Genomic DNA, 16,577 nt, shown 5'->3' with positions numbered 1-16,577 from the left:
TTGCCTATTCTGTCGCTGGGTGATGCTTTGTGGTTGTGGCGCTCGGGGCACTGGTACTTCAATTCTATCTCCCATATATTTTATTTTTATTTGCTCGCAACGAAAGGGCTCAACAAACGCATAGAAGTAATAATTAAAAAAGAATCAACAGTTTAGGCGGAGTCGAGTGAATGCATTTGCACCTGTCCCGCATGGTCGAGGATGAGTAAATGCTGCTCATTCCCTGAGCTGCGTGCGGCGGCTATGTCCATGATTTGGGATCTGCTTTCGCCTGGCTGCTGCTGGGGGAGTTCCTTATCCAAGTAGAAGTCGTAGGTGCGTATAGCTCCATTGGCCAGGGCAGAGAGGCGCCAGCCGTCGTTGGAGAGGACCAGAGCCTGAACGAGATGCTGACGTAGCCCACTGCCGCTGAGCAGGAGCTGCTGGTCAAAGATGCGCATCTCGTAGGAGCGACGCGGCTGCCGAATCAGCTCCAGGGCCGTGTTGGGCCTCAGATCGTAGCTGCTGCCCTCCGGTGGATCCATTTGCTGCTCGAAGGAGTGACGCTCGTTGAGGATGATGTTCTGGATGGCACAGGATTTGCCAATTTCCGGACCGAGGTCAGCGGTTGATGGTGGCATCCCCGTGGTGGGCCTCTTGTGGCCCTGACGCTGGTGCTGCCGCTGATTGCAATTGAGTATCATCACGGAGCCGTTGGACAGACCCACCGCCACGAAGCTCTCGTTGGAGAGCACACAGAGCGAGGTGGGGAACAGGAAGCGGCACTCGTTGACCGCTATCCGGCTGAAGCGCTCCGTCTTCAGGCTGCGCGTGCAACAGAGCACAAAGTTCCGATTGCTGCACACGTAGATGAGGTCGCTGCCCGTGTCGATGCTGGTGAAGCGCAGCCCCTGCAATCCCTGGCCCTGCAGGGCCGTGCTCAGGGTCTGCGTCTCGTTCAGCTCCCTCAGCAGATCGTCGCTATAGACGTTGCCCTGGAACAGGGACTTGGTCTTCTCGTAGGCACTCTGGTTGCTCCTCAGCAGCCGCCGCTCCAGATATCCCCTCAGATCGCAGCTGGCGCTCTGCAGCAGCTTCACCCGGGCCCACGGCGAGCTGTATTCATTGCTGCCCGAGCTGCCAGCGCTAGAGGCGCCCTCCACCAGCGTCCACATGGTCAGCAATCCAGAGTCATTCAGCGATGCGTACTGTGGAAAGGATAAACCCAAATTATTATCCAGCACTTTGAATGGGAGACATTTCACACCTGGATTTCCTTGTGCGCGGCATGCATTCCTCCTGCCACTGCCACTGCCACTGGCTTGGGCTGGCTGCGGAAGCTGCGCACATCCACCATGGCACCGAGATCCAAGGCAGTCGCCTGCCCCAGCAGCGACGGCACCACCGACTGCGTGGCAGCAAAGTGAGTCAAGTGGCCGTCCAACTTGGAGCAGTAGCTGTAGGTCTCGCGCAGATCCCACATGGCCGCACTGCCATCCCTGAGACCTGCCACAATGATGTCCGGCGCCTCGTAGCAGAAGGCCACGCGGCAAACCTCCGACCAGGTGGACAGCAGGCGCAGCGGCTTGCCGGGATGGCTCAGCGACCAGACCATCAGCAAGTTGGCAAAGTCATCGCTGTACACGTTGCTCTGTGGCGGACACTCGTGCACCGTGACCACGAGCTGCCCGCTTCCCCAGCTGCCGAAGATGCGGCGCACGGGCAGAGCGTTCAGCAGTCCCGTCTGCAGGGGGAGGTGGCGCGGGCTGTTGGGTCGGGCTGTTCGTTGGCTGTTTTCATTCAGCACTTTGCCCAGCAGCCGCGAGGCCTTTTGCAGGAACGCACCGAGACGCTCAAAGTCGGTGGGTTTGGCCAGGCGCAGCCTCTGTTGTTGCTGCGCCCGCTCCTGTTCCACGCGATGCAGCTGCTCCAGGCGGGACAGGCTCGTCTCGTAGGCATCTGTGGGTCGCTTCAGCAGCGTTTCCGCTTCGGCATCCCCGCTGCAGCTGAGCACCAGCTGACCGCCATAGTGGGGCGGATGCTGGGTCCAACTGCTGCGACTGTGCAGCTCCAGGGTCTGGCACTCGGTGTCCACGTACGGGGATTGCGTCTGGGTGGCCAGCTGGCAGGTGTTCAGCTTGCCGTAGCTCTGCATGTAGCCCTCGTAGCTCAGGGGCTTCATCTCGAACAGACGATAGTTTAGGTGGTCGAAGCGCAGCTTCCTCATGAGCTCCTTGCCGCGGCGACTCTCCACGGGATGGGATGCAAAGTTGGCATAGCCTCCATAATAGACATTGGACTCTGACTCTCCGCTTGGGGGTTTCTCCTGGTCCGTTGTGCTTATGCCAGAGTCCAGCTGCTCCGAGTTGGCCATTGAGTTGGTGTCGAAGCTGTCGCACTGATGCTGCGTCGACTGCGAGCTGAGCTCGGCCAGCAGCGGATGGCGGCGCATGTGCATGTCGTAGTGGCCAGAGTCCAGTTTGCGATCCTGCTCCCTGTCCCGATGTATCACTGTGATGGGGTTCTGCGTGGGCTCAGAGTCCTCGTCTTCCTCCTCCTCCTCCTCTTCTTCGACGATGTCTGGCTCTGGCTCTAGCTCTGCCATTGGCTTTTCTTTTCTCTCTTCTGTCTCCTCCGGCTCTTCCTCTTCCTCCTCCTCATCATCATCGTCATCGTCTGCTTCCTCCTCGGGCGTGCTGGAGCCAGTCTCAAAATCCGATTCGTACGACTCAAAGTCATCCGAATAGTTGTCCGACTCATTGTCTGTCTTTGTCTTTGCTTCCTCAAACTTCACCTCGAAGGCCACTGGCTGCTTCACGGGCAGAGATTCCACATCGATGTCGCTCCTCTGCTTGGCCGACTCCCGCTTGAGCACCTTTACCTCCTCTGGGTCGAGCGTGCGAGTAAGTGTGCGTGTCCTGGGCTGAGGTGCAGCTCTTTCTGGCTCCTCTGTTGCCTCTGTTGCTGGTTTTGGCTGCACTCGACGCTTCTGCGGCGGCGATGCCACCGTCACGCTGTGGTATGTGTCCAGCACGGCATTTGGCTTGGACTTGGGCTTCGCTTTGATGGGCTGGGGCTGTTGTTTGACGGCCCGCAATGTGCTGGGCGATGGGGTCGTCCGCTTGGTGGGCTGGGGAGGATCCCTCACTTTGGTTTTGCTCGCATTCGATGACACTGCTGGTCTTCTGCTCGTTGATGTTGTTGTTGTTGTCGCTGTCCTTGCTGGTTTCTTTAGCACCCGGTCGCCTTCCACGCTGTCCGGCTGCTTGACCAGTGATTTTCTGTCCTTGGTGATTGCGCCTGTACCGCTGGCAGCCGGCGATTTTGTAGTTTTTCTTGGCAATTCATTTCGTGGCTAAAAAATTACAAATTTTAACAGTTAATGTGGTCTTAACAGTTTTGCAACACTGGCTGCTGTGCATCTGACAGCACTGGTTTAATCCAAACAAAAGAAGTGTCGAGGTGCGATCGGTTCGTTCTTTAATTCATTTTAATTGATTAATAAAAACCCTCTGCATTATTAATATGCGGGTGTGTGTCTGTGCTAACGTGGGAGCTGTGCATCTGCTGCGAACTTAATGCAAAAATAACCAAGGTGCCAGGTGGAACGATGAATAAAACGTAAATGTGCTTCCTGCTTGTGAATATCTCTCGAGTGCCAACTAATCTGTAAAAGTGTAGCCACCAGCGGCATGCGAGTACTAATCAATTAATAGCCTATTCGTTCAGCGTGCTCCCTTAGTAATTGTACTTATCGTCTCACATTTGTCTTGCTGCTGGTACGCGACGCAGTCTTAGACATTTTACACCGGCTAATGCCTCCAAAATAGTTAATTTAAATGCTCCGTGAATGGAGTTTAATGCCAAATGCCACGTATATTTAATCAATTGCAATGCAGAATATCCTGTTTTTGAGTTGTGACAAATTTTTCCTGTTTCCCTGGCAACAACAAACCCAAGTGCATGGCAACAATAACAAAAAAAAGCAGCAATAACATGAACAGCTGATGCACAGTGCTGGCCAATGCTGCAATTCCCGTATGCAACTGGTGAGTAATCGATTGCCCTTTCGATAGCTTCCATCGAAATTTAAACTGTATTTTAAAAAATAAAAGAACTGAATTGGGTGATACAGGTCTGGACTTTATATTATTCTTAAAGCAATTTTTAGCGTAATATCACATTAATAAATAAGATCGGATTTGTGCTCTTGACTAAGAAAAGTGTCGCCACAGCGGCCAGAGGACCACCAACAGCAAGTGAAGCAGGAAATTGCTGTTGTTTCGCTGTGCCCCGCTCTCATTGTTGCTGCTGTAGTACTGCGTGGTGGCATATCTATCGTAGATGTGCTCCATCACCCGCTTGGCATTGTCCCGGTGCAGCTCCTGGAGGCCCAACAGCCCATCCGTGGTGTCCCGGAACATAATATTGTTCCTCTTGTCGAAGATGCCATACAGGGTGAAGGGGCGCGTCTCGCTCTTGTATTTCCTGCCAAAGAGCTGGTCCATGTCGCGCAGCGAATTGTAGATCTCGTTACGACGCGCCAGCGAGGAATTGTGCGTCATCAGGTGGCCACGCGTCGTCCAATGGAGGTAGCAGAACTTAAAGTTCGAGTGCCTCTCAACGCCGCCGTACGGACAGAGGACACGGTAGTCCTTGTGGCTGCCGCGCATCACCCAGTCGGCCGTCATGTTGCCACTCGCGTATTTCTGGTACACATCCGAGCTGAGGAAGGCCACGTCTCCGCCCTCCGCCAGGCAGCGCAGCGCCCCCTCATCGCCCTGGTAGTGCATGGGGCACTCCCGGCCCCGTTGCGGCTGCCACAGGCACGAGTCGCGATGGAAGAAGGAGTGCAGCGAGTGCACCCTGCCCGTGGCATTCACAATGGCCTCCTGCACCGCCAGATGGGCAGCGCCCTCAAAGGACGGCAGACAGGCACGGGCGCCCCGCAGATCGTTGATTTGCTGATACTTGGAGTCCTTGTGGACCAGCGCGATGGTCACGTATCGGTCGTGCATGTCCAGCGCGAACTCGTAGAGCAGCGGCACGAGGCTGTAGTCCCGCTGGGCCTTGACGCGCATCTCCTGATCGACCACCACCACATCGGTGACCCGGAAGCGAGTGTCGTCCAGGCACTGCTCCACGTTGCTGGTTCGCACGCACTGAATGTTGGGCTGGACGCCGTACACCTGGGAGGCCTCCTGCAGCCAGGAGCACTTGATGTGCTGAATGATGGAGGTGGTGCAGAAGACAATGGAGCGCGGGGGATTGCACTCGGGGAAGCTGTAGGCCGACTGGAAGGCCGTGGCCTGGTCCAAATAATCGTCGATCGGTATGACATTGTCCAGCGGCACCGTGAACTCGTGGTACGTCCCCAGCAGACTCAGCAGCGCAGTCTGCCAGCTGTCGGGCTCGTCGTGGGTGAGTCCCCTGACCAGGCGCTGCACCTGGGCGGCATGGGTGCGACGTGCGGCCACCACGGGCCACGGCTTGGCCACCCACACGCACGGCTGTGACACATTCATCGGCTGCAGATGGCCATCCGGGCAGAGGTAGCTGTACTCCGAGGCATCCGCCTGCGCCGCTATGCCCGAGAACTGAAACACACAGAGAGTCATCTGAGGATGAGGAAACTGCCGTTAGGATGTCATTCGTCCAGTACTCACACCAAAGTGGCTGCGAACATCGTCGAGACGGGCCCAGGAGACGCTGCCGCCGCCACTGGTCAGGCAGTAGAGGGCGCCGCGGCGGCCCCAGTGCTTGTCGTTCTGGTCGCAGCTGTAGGGATCGTAGCACATCTGGCAGAGCGAGGGGTAGCGGCTCTTGAGGATGCGATCCTGCTTGGGATCGGGCACCCAGGGACCAGCCTTGCAGCTGGGCCCAAAGTATCGCGACGAGGCGGCAATCCGATCCTCAGTGACGGTCAGCTCTGGATCGCATGTCTTGGACACCAAAGCGGCTTCAAAATACTGCACAGAGAAATTAATTATGACCTGCAGCATGTGTCCAGGTGTCCGAAGCACTTACATTGGCCAACACCTCCGTCCAGTGGCCGCCCAGGCCATAGCCGGGATGGCACAGCTTCGCACCGCGCAGATCATGGACTGTGTGAATATCGGCCTGATTGTCCACCACCGCCACAATCTCGTACTCAAAGTTGGACTCGTGGGAGCGCAGTTCGCTGGCCACCAGAATATCCACGCTGGCCCAGCGCGCCGCCACCAGATCCTCCGACGTGAGCACACCGAAGTGGGCCGTGCCCTTGTGTATGCGCCGCACACAGTCCAGCCGATCCACACCGATGACGCACTCGATGTTGCTCTTGGCCTCCAGCAGTGGACAGAACTTGGGGGTTTTCCGATAATTGCCGCGCGACTCCACCACACAAACCCGCACTAAAAAGCAATAAGAAAAGATTGACAGTTAGCGGCTAACTCTTTAGCATAGATACTTAATATAATACGCCAACGAAAAAACCAGTTCCCGCCCAACCAACCAACCAACCAACCAACCAACCAACCAACCAACCATCTAGGCATTAATTATGATTCGTACGACTCGTACGTATTTTTAGGGGTTTTTTTTATTTATTTATTGTCCATTTTTTTGCTGTGGTGTCGCATGCAGTTTGCTGGGAATATCTACTCTGCCTCTGGCCTGCTCTGGGGCTTATTTCTTGTTCAATTATAAATTCCCATCAGCATCAGCGTCGGGACTGGGTAACTTTTTTGCAGTTTTTGATGCGTTCTCCGAATTCGCATAAGCCCGCAAAGTGCTGGCAACGTTCCGGAGTCTTGGGGCAGTGGAGCAGCCGCCTCAAGGTCGCCTGGCGACAAGTTTTTGGATTCGGCTTTTAGGTTGGAGAGGGAGTTGCCTGATACTATCTTTAGCGGGTTTTTGTTTACCCTGAAACTGGAAAACCCAAGGTCAGCTGCTCTCTCTCTCTCTTGGCTTGGGAATGGAGTGGCGAAAAATGCAAAATCAAAGAGGGAAAAGGAAGGCGTTCAAGAGTTACAAGAATATGCCAAGTAAACTTAGTTAATTAGAGGGTTTCTGGGTACTTTATACTCTTGATTTTTCGCTAAAGCTTTGCATAATTCTTCCTTTGTTTTCATTTCCAGATCCAGAACCATTGCCCCCTGTATACGCCCCCTGGCATTAAATCAACTTACATTTGCCATCATCGGGCGGTGCCACAGCCACGCATGTTGATAAGAAGGCCGCAATCAACAGTCCCACATAAAATATAAATGTAAATAAATGCAGCTGCATATTGAATTAATTATGACTTGTCGCAGTGGATTGAGATTTTTGCTGGTTAATTGTCACTTGAGTGGCCGCGTAGAGAGGCTGCGAGATTAAGTTAATTTGTTGCACTGTCGTCACTCGGGTGTGAGTTAACTATTTATAAATTATAAATTATATAAATATGAGTAAGAGTCAATGCTTAAGCTTCTGGCCAGACTGAATCCCGAACCGAACCGAATGGAAGATCAGCGGCGACTGAAGCCTGCTCTGTCTGCTGTCCGCGCTGGTCAGCTGTGTCGTGTAAAACTTGATTTTGATTTGGATTCTCCCAACCGATCGGATCTTACGAGAGCTCTACTACGCACAACCCTGGATGGTGGTGATGATGAGGATGAGTCAGGCGGGGATTTGGATATGCCAGATCGATTAGCGTTCGCATCTGGGGAAATACATACCAGCCTACAGGGAGGCATAGACTCGCACCTTATCCCCCCCCCCGCCCAGACTTATGTTTGCTATATCAACATTTAGTATGTCTATAATTGATTCCCTTATCGCTTCAGCCGACTTATCAACTGTCCGCACAGACTGCAATGCGATTGCCCAGCGACTTTTTTCTTCAGTCGTTCGCCCGCAGCTCTCAGGCGTCGCAGGGCTTTTTAATTGATCTCCGAGTAGAGTGGGTGGTGAAATAATAATATAAAAATCTACATAATTATATATTTATGACTGAGAATGTGAAACCATTGTTCTGCGATTCTAACAACTTAAATCAAGTCAAATCAAATCAAATAAAATCTCAGCACTTTTATGGCTTCGTTGCTGCTGCTGCTGCTGTTGCCAGTTCTCTTTGTTTTCGCCTTCGATCGCTGCTCTCACTTTACCCTGTGAATCCCTCATTAATTTGTGTGTGTGTTTTTGGGCTTGATTAATTATCTATTTGGGCAAATCCATTAACTTGGAATACCTTCAATTCGTTTTGCCGGCATTTGTAAGTGGCGTTTTTTGTGTGTGTCAAGTTTGTGTTTGTGGCTTAGTGGGGGTCTGTAAACCGGTTTATAAATACGTACACCTAAACGTTGGCACTGACCAAGTGAATATTGTTGCCCTGGGTTCCAAAATAGGACCCTAAAATCTTTACCATCTACAGATAAGATTTGGCAACGTCTTACAGATAGGCAGGCGATGGTTCCTATGCTGGCTCCGTGTCTCTATCTGGTGGCTTTTATGCTGCCGATTAAAGCTTTTCCCTGTGGTGTGTGTCTGGAAAGGTTTGGCTTATCGCTGGCTGGCAGAAACCCAGATTAGATATCGCATTTAGCAGGCCTCTAATTTACATCCACATCACTTGATATTTACAGACTCCCCCCGAGCACCGAGCACCGAGCCCCGAGCCACGACAGCCGACAAACGTCGAAGACGAAAAGTGCAAACAGAATATGAACTTATCTGGCTAACACCAGACACCGACACCCAACCAACCCCGAAGTTCACTCAAGACATGACTTGGCCTTAAAATTGTGATATATTTCTGAGCATTTTTGCCAATTGTAGACCAGCAAGGACAATGGTACGACTCAATCGACGCCTGCTGCCCATCAAGGCGCATTTCTTCTTCTTTATGGCGGGTAAGTGTGCAGAGGATTCCTCGCCAGAGATTCCCATTTAAAGGCCCTTTGATTATTCGCAGCCATGGGTCCCATACTGCCGCAGCTGTCGGTGATTGGCAAGCAAATTGGCATCCCGCCGGATGTGATGGGCTACATAATGGCCGTCCTGCCCATCCTGTATGTCCTGGCCAAGCCCCTGGTGGGCTTCCTCGCCGACTATTTCACGGTAGGATCTCCATTCCAGATGAACGATTCCCCCCCCCAACCCCATTAATGTCTCTTTCCCCCTTAGAGCCTGCGCAAGTTCATCTTTATGACTTTGATCCTGGTGATGACGCTGGCCTATGCTGGCTTCTACTTTCTGCCCAGCAGCAACCATGCCATACGGCTGGACGAGGGCAGTGCCAGGTGGAATGTCACCCTGCTGGATGCACCAGCAGAATGCCCCCCCGAGGTGTTCTCCTCTCCCGCCTACTGCCAGACGGTGCACTCGGCGGAGTGCGACGGCTTTCAGGCGCTGATTGTGGCGGGGCTGAATCTCAGCCAGAACCTGCAGCATGGCAATGAGAGCCTGCACATGTGCAGCCTTGAGGCGGGCTCGCTGGCCAGTGGGAACGTCTCCTGCCTGCTGCAGCACACCGACAGCTGCATCTATGGGAGCGGCAAGTTCTGGCTGTACGTCTGCCTGCTGTTCATTGGCACCATTGGCTTCAATGTGACCAACTCCATATCGGATGCCTGCTGCTTCGATCTGCTGGGCGACGAGGAGCAGGACAAGTACGGGGCCCAGCGGGTGTGGGGCACCATTGGCTTTGGCGCCACCGCCCTGCTGGCGGGCATTGTGGTCGATCTGTGGACCGCGGATGCCGTCAAGAGCCTGACGCCCGCCCTGATCATCATGGGCGTGTTCAGCGTGCTGGATCTGGCGAGCGTGTCCAAGCTGAAGCTGCCCAAGCTCGGTGGCTCCGAGTCCATTGCGGCGGATGTGTGGCAACTGGTGCGACAGCCGCCGATTGTCGTCTTTCTGGTGTTTGCCACCGTGGCGGGCATCATCGACTCGTTCATCATCTACTTTATGTTCTGGCACGTGGAACAGGTGGCCGAGGAGACCGGCTACATGCATCAGATCAAGCTGATCGAGGGCCTGGTGGTGGCCGCTGAGTGCCTGGCCGGCGAGGTGCCCTTCTTCTTCTACAGCGGCAAGATCATCAAGAAGCTCGGCTACGTCCACTGCATGAGCATGTGCTTCTTCTTCTATGCGCTGCGCCTGTCGCTGATTGCCTGGATACCGAACCCCTGGTACCTGGTGGGCGTCGAGCTCTTCTTCCAGGGCATCACCTATGCCCTCTGCTACACGTGCATCGTGGCCTACGCGTCGGCTGTGGCGCCGCCAGGCACCTCCGCGACAGTTCAAGGTCTCATGGCCGGCATGGACGATGGCCTGGGCTTCTCGATTGGCTCTCTCATCGGCGGCTTCATGTTCAAGCGACTCGGCGGACGGGAGAGCTTCAAGTACTTTGCCATTGTCGCCATCTGCACCTGTGTGGCCCACATCCTGGTGCGTCCCATCTCACGCAAGCGGCAGTTCCTGCCCAAGCAGGTCTACCAACAGCCCACGGAACAGGCGCGGGACGAGACCAAATATCCGCCAGCACAGGAGCTGCAGGACGTGCGATAATAACCCCCAGGACTATCTCTATATATGTTTTAGGATATTTTATTGTGTGTATTTGTTGCATATTTTTATACGAACTTTGTCAAAGAACAAGAAAGAAACTTGTTGCCCCAAAGTTGAATGACTTCTCCACAATTGTTTCGGAGCACACGCGACGCAATCTCGAGTGTTCCCCCCACCCCTACACCCCATCCCTGCAGCTGTCAGTATTGTTATATAATACCAGATGGGAGGTAAACAAAAGAATTTATTGAAAGTGAAACTGAAACTGAGGCCCGTCGTTTAGGCAGATGATCTCGGCCTTAAATGGCACACAATTCCCACTCCATATATCACCGAAAACTGGCTGGATCGCTCGATAATCGAAAGTCCAACTTGAATGTGTAACACTGATGAGCCATCCCCCTCACTACCCCCCCTCCATTGGAGATCTTAGCCCACTTTGCCGTCCAGTGCTCATGATTTATGCTCGAGTGTGGGCCCCACTTCAGAGCTGTCCGTCTGAGTGGCCCAAGCGGCGGCAATCATTCAGAACAGAACGCGCGCTTTGTGGCTATAAAAGCCATTGTCTGCAGCCCAGAGCGGCCCACAATTTACGCAGATTAAGATTGGGATGAAGATGAAGCTGCTGTGGCTTTTGGTTGCGTGGCTATCATCGCTGGTCGGCGCCCGGCAGGTGGGCAGATGCAGCCTGGCCCGCCAGCTCTATCGGTATGGTGTGCCCTACGGCGAGCTGCCCGACTGGCTGTGCCTTGTGGAGGGCGAGAGCTCGTTCAACAGCAGGGCCATCAATCCCTCCAATGTGGATGGCTCCGTCGACTGGGGCCTCTTCCAGATCAACGACAGATACTGGTGCAAGCCGGCGGACGGGCGTCCCTCCACGGATCTCTGCCGTCTGCCCTGCCGCCTGTTGCTCAGCGACGACATCAGGTACTCCATTGCCTGTGCCAAGTACATCAGGCGCCAGCAGGGATTCTCCGCCTGGGTTGCATGGAACAACCGCTGCCAGGGCATCAAGCCGAATGTGAACCATTGCTTTAGAAGGAGGTACAGGAACAGATCGGGCTGATCAACATGCTATTCTCCATTTACTGAATAAAAGTATTTTACATTTTTTAAATATTATTTTAAAAATTCGTTTAACTTTGATACATGATACTCTACATGGTACCCGTAATAACTCGTTGATATGTAGCAAATGTGTAATTAGCGTGTAGTTACCATGTAAAAAAGACATGTTTGCTGTGCTTCTTGGTTTAAACCTTATTTTATAAGTAATCGAATAAATCGGAGTTCTTAAAATAAGCCAGATTGTAGAAAATAAATTCATCTATCTGATAAAATCATATTTACAGTTGTTAAAGTTCTAACCAGCTAGTAATATTAAATCGAATATCCAAATTGATGAATATGATTTTCCTTGGTATATTTGTAGGGTATTTTATATTTGGGTATATTTTTGAGGGGCTGACGGTATATTTTATCGTAACGTTATCAGCTGTTCGCCTTGACTTTTTTATTAACTTTCGCAAAGTTTATTAACATTTGAAATAGTGTTTACTGACTAATAAAATGGCATCTGCATCTAGTTCGAGTGCCCGACACCTCTTCGATGACTCCAAGAAGCGCCTGTGTGCCCGCGTGGGAATAAACGTGAATAATTTGGGTGAGATTCAAGGTGACACAAGGATTCATGAAAATTGTAAACTTTTTGTGAAAATTGCAGGCTCTGTGGCACGACAGGTTGTGCGGGCATCCAAATCCAATGAGGTAAGCACCAAATTCCTGTTTTCTTTCTCATGGCAGTGCTTAACTTTCAGTTGGTGCTCATTCTCCTTCAGATTATGCATCAGACGCTGAAGAATTTCACGCAGGTCGATGTGGTGTCGGACTACAGCAATCAGAATCTGCAAAAGATGAGCCTGATCCTGCAGCACGTTGGCTATCAGTACGATGTGATGCAGGACAGTGTCAATCATTTGGATTACCTCAAGGAGCAGGTGACGGCCATGGAAAGATGATTGGAAGAGCAAAAGCCTAGGCACTAGAAGCACACTCCACACCTCAACACACCAGGCACCCATTTATCTATCATCTATCCAAGCCCTCGCATTCGCATTGCCCTCCATAAATATTTCCATAAATACCAAAGATAGCCCAGGGGACAAGGTCTTCCCCTGACCCTGACTAAGGCCACCCAAAAACCGTGACTGCCAGAAGAAGTGCGTCTGCCGAACAGGAGATAAGATAAGCATAGACACGATGCCCGGCTATAAGAAGGCGGGCCACAGCGGAGCCCAGCACAGTCGACATCTGGGAGACAAGATGATTAGCTTTCTCTGGAAGATATCGCTTTGGTGCATCTGGCTGGCGGGGAGCCAGGCGCTGAATATCACCGCTGGCCAGCAGGATGGCCGCATTGTGGGCGGCTGGGAGACGAGCATTGTCCACTTTCCGCACCAGATCTCGCTGCAGTTGGGCACGCGGCATGGCTGCGGCGGCGCCATCCTCTCGCCCACCCACATCCTGACCGCCGCCCACTGTGTGCTGGAGTACAGCAAGCCGGAGTACTATGTGATCCGAGCCGGCACCAGCGATTGGACCACTGGCGGCAGCTACATTCGCATCCAACGCATCGTACCGCATCCGAAGTTCCACCAGCCCACGCACATGAACAACGACATTGCGCTGATCCAGCTGCAGCAGCCGCTCGTCTACAGCGGCAGCATCCAGCCCATTGTCCTGGCCACAAGGCAGGACCACATCCAGCCATCGGCTCAGCTCTTTGTCAGCGGCTGGGGCAGCAAATCGATCTCCCAAATGCAGCCGGAGAAGCGCCTGCGATACACAGTTGTCCAGCAGCGGGATCAGACGCAGTGTGCCCGGAACTACTTTGGCGCTGGCACCGTGACCAGGCAGCATGTTCTGCGCTGGCACACCACAGGGCGGTCGCGACAGCTGCCAGGGGGATTCCGGTGGTCCGCTGGTCACCAGCATCAATGGACGCATGCGACTCTACGGGATTGTGTCGTGGGGCATGGGCTGTGCCAATGCCATGTTCCCGGGCGTCTATACGAGAGTCTCGGACTACAACGATTGGATTGCCCAAACGATGACAGAGTTGGCCTAAACTGTATTACCACTGTACATATGTATGTACACACTGTACTTATTCCGCGCTAAGTTATGAAATAGTTCCTACTCTCCAGGGTCTGTCTAGCCTCTAGGCGTCCCTCTAGTATCGATTCTAAGGTGCAATATTCTCAACTCTAGAATGACTAACAAAATACTTAAAAATTCGAAATAATTTAATTTGTTTATTCGATTTTAATGTCAAAAACAAAATGTTTACCTTGTTGGGAGGCAATGCAAAAATGTTGAAAACAAGTTTCGGAATCACCACGAAGCTCCCGCTCCCGCTCCCGCTTTGGCGCAGCTCGGAAAGCTAGCTGTGGCTCGTCAGGCAAAGACCTGTTTTTGGGGTCGGTCCGTCTCCACGACGATGAACTGTTGGCCAACTCGGTTTCAGTTACCGTTCGAAGCTCAACAGCAGCGGCAGGCGGCACCACGTTAAGTTACCAAACTCAAGACGAGACTCTGACATAGACATGGCCATGAAGCAGTTGATGATCGTTTTGGTGAGTCGTTTTGTGGTGTCGATGGTGTGGGAGTGGATTGCCTCAGCCACAATGACCTAACGGGCGCCCACTCTTCCTGGTTTTTTTTTTCAATCATTATTTTTGCCCACGAAGGTCGTATGCGCTTTGAGCGCCACCAGAGTGGCCAGCGATGTGGCTCACCTGGTCAACAGCCAGCAGCATCTGGAGACGCACAGTCCGGCCAATCCGTATGTGTTCAGCTATCAGGCTGGACGGGCGCCCGGCCATGTCGATCGCCAGCATACGGAAGTCTCCGATGGTTCGGGTGTCATCCGTGGCGCCTTCTCCTACGTCGATCCCAAGAACCAGGTGCGCACCGTCCAGTATGTGGCCGATGAGAACGGCTTCCATCCGCAGTTGAGCCACCAGCTGGAGGACAGTGCCGCCGTCAAGGCAGCCAAGCGCAGACACTTCGAGGCCTACAATCGCATTGCGCAAGAGCATGCAAGCCACACGCCCGGCCAAGCGGTGAGTGCTCGCGTCGTGTATAATCGTAGAACTGGCCACTGAGCTGAAGCTTTTGTTTCTGCCTTCCATTGCAGTCTCTGGCAGCTGCTCCACACGCCAGCGCCGCTGTGGCTCATGCCACACAGAAGCATCTGAGCGCCTTCGAGCGCATCGCAGCGGAGCATGCGGCCATTGGGGCGCAGCAGGAGGCACAACGCCTCGCCCTGGCTGCCCAATCGGAGCATGGAGAGGTGGAGGATGGACAGTATCATCCTTGAGCATTCTGCAAGTATTAACATGCATTCAAATTAAATAAAATTTCCAAGAGCTTTCAATATAAATTGTCATTTCAATCGGGCGAATGGAGGGGCAATACGCTGAATAATCTTTCCACCCAATTAGTACTCGTAGAATTCAATTGGTAATCGGATTTCACCCTTTTGTCCAGACAGCGAATAGTGCCAGTAATTTGTATTACATATATATATATATCAGATTGTACCCACAAATAGTTGCTATAAGTAGGAGTGTACACTGTACAGGCAACATTTCGAGTGGAAAAAATGTCGGTTCCAGTTCGAGTTGTGTTTTTGCTTCTTTCGCTGCTGCTCTTATATGGCAGTGCCCACGTAAGTTGATCTTCGAATACATTGCGGGTACTCCTCTCCACTCTCCACTCTCCACTCGCCCATTTATACGCAGAGCAACTCTTCCATTTATGACCCCTGTCGCAGTCAAAATTACACCACACCGGAGGAGCAAAGATCATTCATTGACAACTGGCCTAAGGACTGGAATGCCAGTGAACTGGATCGCTCAGTCAAGTGCTATGCGACCTGCATACTGTTCGAAATGCAGCTTTTGGATAAATCTGGGCATTTGCACATGGAGAAGTATCTGGAAGCGGAGGCCCTGCAGGAGTCGTGGCCCGACAGCGTGGACAACTGCCGCACCGAGTTAGCCGATTCATACGATTCGTGTGAATATTTCTCAGGCATGGCCAACTGTCTGTTGTCGCTGAGAGCAGCCCGGGAATGATAATGATTCCAAAATAAAGCTTTCGAGACTCTCTCTCCCTCTCTCTGTCCCCCCCGCCCGCTCTCTTTCTCTCAATCTCTCTCTCTGATATTGATAAGCCAAGCTTATCAGCTGCAGGGCAGACATGGAAGATCAGTTGCCCTCTGGCCAGTTCTGTTTGAAGCTTCGATTCCGCAGCACTGCTTCCGCGCTCCATGGCTCGTCTTTGGCTCTGTTTGGCTCTGCTATCGGTGGTGGCTTGGTCGGGCCACGCCTACGAGGTGCCAGAGGCCCGTGTGCGGGTGTTCTATCCCAAGGGCTTCGAGGTCTCCATACCGGATGCGGAGGGCATCTCTCTGTTCGCCTTCCATGGCAAGGTGAACGAGGAGTTCGATGGCCTGGAGGCGGGACGGTGGGCCCGCGATATACCCAAAGCGAAGCGGGGACGTTGGACGTTTCGGGATCGCGAGACGGTGCTGAATCTGGGCGATACCCTGTACTTCTGGACCTATGTGATGCACAATGGCCTCGGCTATCGGCAGGACGATGGGGCCTTTGTCGTTTCCATTTATGACAATCAAAGGAATTAGCATCGCTCTCTCTCTCTCACTGGGATTTCTTATAACAAAGAACTAATAAATAATTAAAGCTTATCAAAGCTCAGAGCTCGACTCTCGGCCAGTTCAGTCTTTGCCCAGCAGCTGCAAAATGTTTAATTATTCTGGAAATAAATACAGAGAGTAAATGATTATTTTTCTGCTGCACTACGCTGCGCTGCGCTGCCTGGCTGTAAATGTAATCAAGTCAATGGATATTTAAATCAAAAGCATGCAAAAATTCTTTAATGTAAATTCATGTTTTATTGAGCTGCCGTCCGTCCGTCCGTCCGTCCGTCCGTCCGTCCTACCTTGTGTCCCTGGGACTCTGCTCCGCTCTGCTCTC

At 52.7% G+C, this 16,577-nt stretch overlaps 9 protein-coding genes across 11 annotated transcripts; 7 read left to right on the top strand and 2 right to left on the bottom strand.

Moving 5' to 3' along the window:
• Positions 1–75: 75 nt before the first annotated feature.
• Positions 76–3,781, bottom strand: LOC111077282. The gene is made up of 3 exons (XM_022371486.2): positions 3,743–3,781; positions 1,247–3,334; positions 76–1,187 (listed from the first exon to the last, which is right to left on the bottom strand). Exons 1-3 carry the CDS (start codon positions 3,779–3,781, stop codon positions 153–155), a joined length of 3,162 nt encoding a protein of 1,053 aa, XP_022227178.2. The 3' UTR covers positions 76–152.
• LOC111077290 (major facilitator superfamily domain-containing protein 6) lies at positions 3,424–10,627 on the top strand. Of its 3 annotated transcripts, XM_022371501.2 has the most exons (5): positions 3,424–4,028; positions 7,101–7,231; positions 8,589–8,855; positions 8,918–9,063; positions 9,130–10,627. In XM_022371501.2, exons 3-5 carry the CDS (start codon positions 8,795–8,797, stop codon positions 10,513–10,515), a joined length of 1,593 nt encoding a protein of 530 aa, XP_022227193.2. In that variant the 5' UTR covers positions 3,424–4,028; positions 7,101–7,231; positions 8,589–8,794; the 3' UTR covers positions 10,516–10,627. The 3 variants fall into 3 exon arrangements, with proteins under 3 accessions (XP_022227193.2, XP_022227192.2, XP_022227191.2); XM_022371500.2 differs by lacking the exon at positions 7,101–7,231; XM_022371499.2 differs by lacking the exons at positions 3,424–4,028; positions 7,101–7,231 and adding an exon at positions 8,081–8,218.
• LOC111077288 (transferrin) lies at positions 4,102–7,454 on the bottom strand. Its single transcript, XM_022371497.2, has 4 exons — positions 7,152–7,454; positions 6,007–6,374; positions 5,646–5,948; positions 4,102–5,576 (listed from the first exon to the last, which is right to left on the bottom strand). Exons 1-4 carry the CDS (start codon positions 7,249–7,251, stop codon positions 4,194–4,196), a joined length of 2,154 nt encoding a protein of 717 aa, XP_022227189.1. The 5' UTR covers positions 7,252–7,454; the 3' UTR covers positions 4,102–4,193.
• A 104-nt stretch (positions 10,628–10,731) lies between the features above and the next one.
• On the top strand, positions 10,732–11,608 carry LOC111077294 (lysozyme P). Its single transcript, XM_022371506.2, has one exon. It carries the CDS (start codon positions 11,126–11,128, stop codon positions 11,579–11,581), a length of 456 nt encoding a protein of 151 aa, XP_022227198.2. The 5' UTR covers positions 10,732–11,125; the 3' UTR covers positions 11,582–11,608.
• A 386-nt stretch (positions 11,609–11,994) lies between these two features.
• Positions 11,995–12,541, top strand: LOC111077297. The gene is made up of 3 exons (XM_022371509.2): positions 11,995–12,178; positions 12,239–12,282; positions 12,354–12,541. The coding sequence occupies exons 1-3, from the start codon at positions 12,085–12,087 to the stop codon at positions 12,531–12,533; spliced, it is 318 nt and encodes a 105-aa protein (XP_022227201.1). The 5' UTR covers positions 11,995–12,084; the 3' UTR covers positions 12,534–12,541.
• Positions 12,542–12,772: 231 nt separating this feature from the next.
• On the top strand, positions 12,773–13,820 carry LOC111077291 (trypsin 3A1). The gene is given in 2 exon segments (XM_022371502.2): positions 12,773–13,425; positions 13,427–13,820. Coding segments are annotated over 2 exon segments (867 nt in total). The 5' UTR covers positions 12,773–12,774; the 3' UTR covers positions 13,643–13,820.
• A 155-nt stretch (positions 13,821–13,975) lies between these two features.
• LOC111077293 (cuticle protein 16.8) lies at positions 13,976–14,949 on the top strand. Its single transcript, XM_022371505.2, has 3 exons — positions 13,976–14,150; positions 14,265–14,639; positions 14,714–14,949. Exons 1-3 carry the CDS (start codon positions 14,121–14,123, stop codon positions 14,894–14,896), a joined length of 588 nt encoding a protein of 195 aa, XP_022227197.1. The 5' UTR covers positions 13,976–14,120; the 3' UTR covers positions 14,897–14,949.
• A 176-nt stretch (positions 14,950–15,125) lies between these two features.
• Positions 15,126–15,715, top strand: LOC111077295 (general odorant-binding protein 57e). The gene is made up of 2 exons (XM_022371507.2): positions 15,126–15,247; positions 15,321–15,715. The coding sequence occupies exons 1-2, from the start codon at positions 15,182–15,184 to the stop codon at positions 15,654–15,656; spliced, it is 402 nt and encodes a 133-aa protein (XP_022227199.2). The 5' UTR covers positions 15,126–15,181; the 3' UTR covers positions 15,657–15,715.
• Positions 15,716–15,798: 83 nt separating this feature from the next.
• On the top strand, positions 15,799–16,335 carry LOC111077296 (gram-negative bacteria-binding protein 3). Its single transcript, XM_022371508.2, has one exon. The coding sequence runs from the start codon at positions 15,851–15,853 to the stop codon at positions 16,223–16,225; it is 375 nt and encodes a 124-aa protein (XP_022227200.2). The 5' UTR covers positions 15,799–15,850; the 3' UTR covers positions 16,226–16,335.
• Positions 16,336–16,577: the final 242 nt, after the last annotated feature.

The sequence above is a fragment of the Drosophila obscura genome, unplaced genomic scaffold (assembly GCF_018151105.1).
Source record: "Drosophila obscura isolate BZ-5 IFL unplaced genomic scaffold, ASM1815110v1 contig_17, whole genome shotgun sequence".
In the NCBI taxonomy this organism is placed as follows: domain Eukaryota; kingdom Metazoa; phylum Arthropoda; class Insecta; order Diptera; family Drosophilidae; genus Drosophila; species Drosophila obscura.
This window is presented reverse-complemented; position numbering and strand designations above follow the sequence as displayed.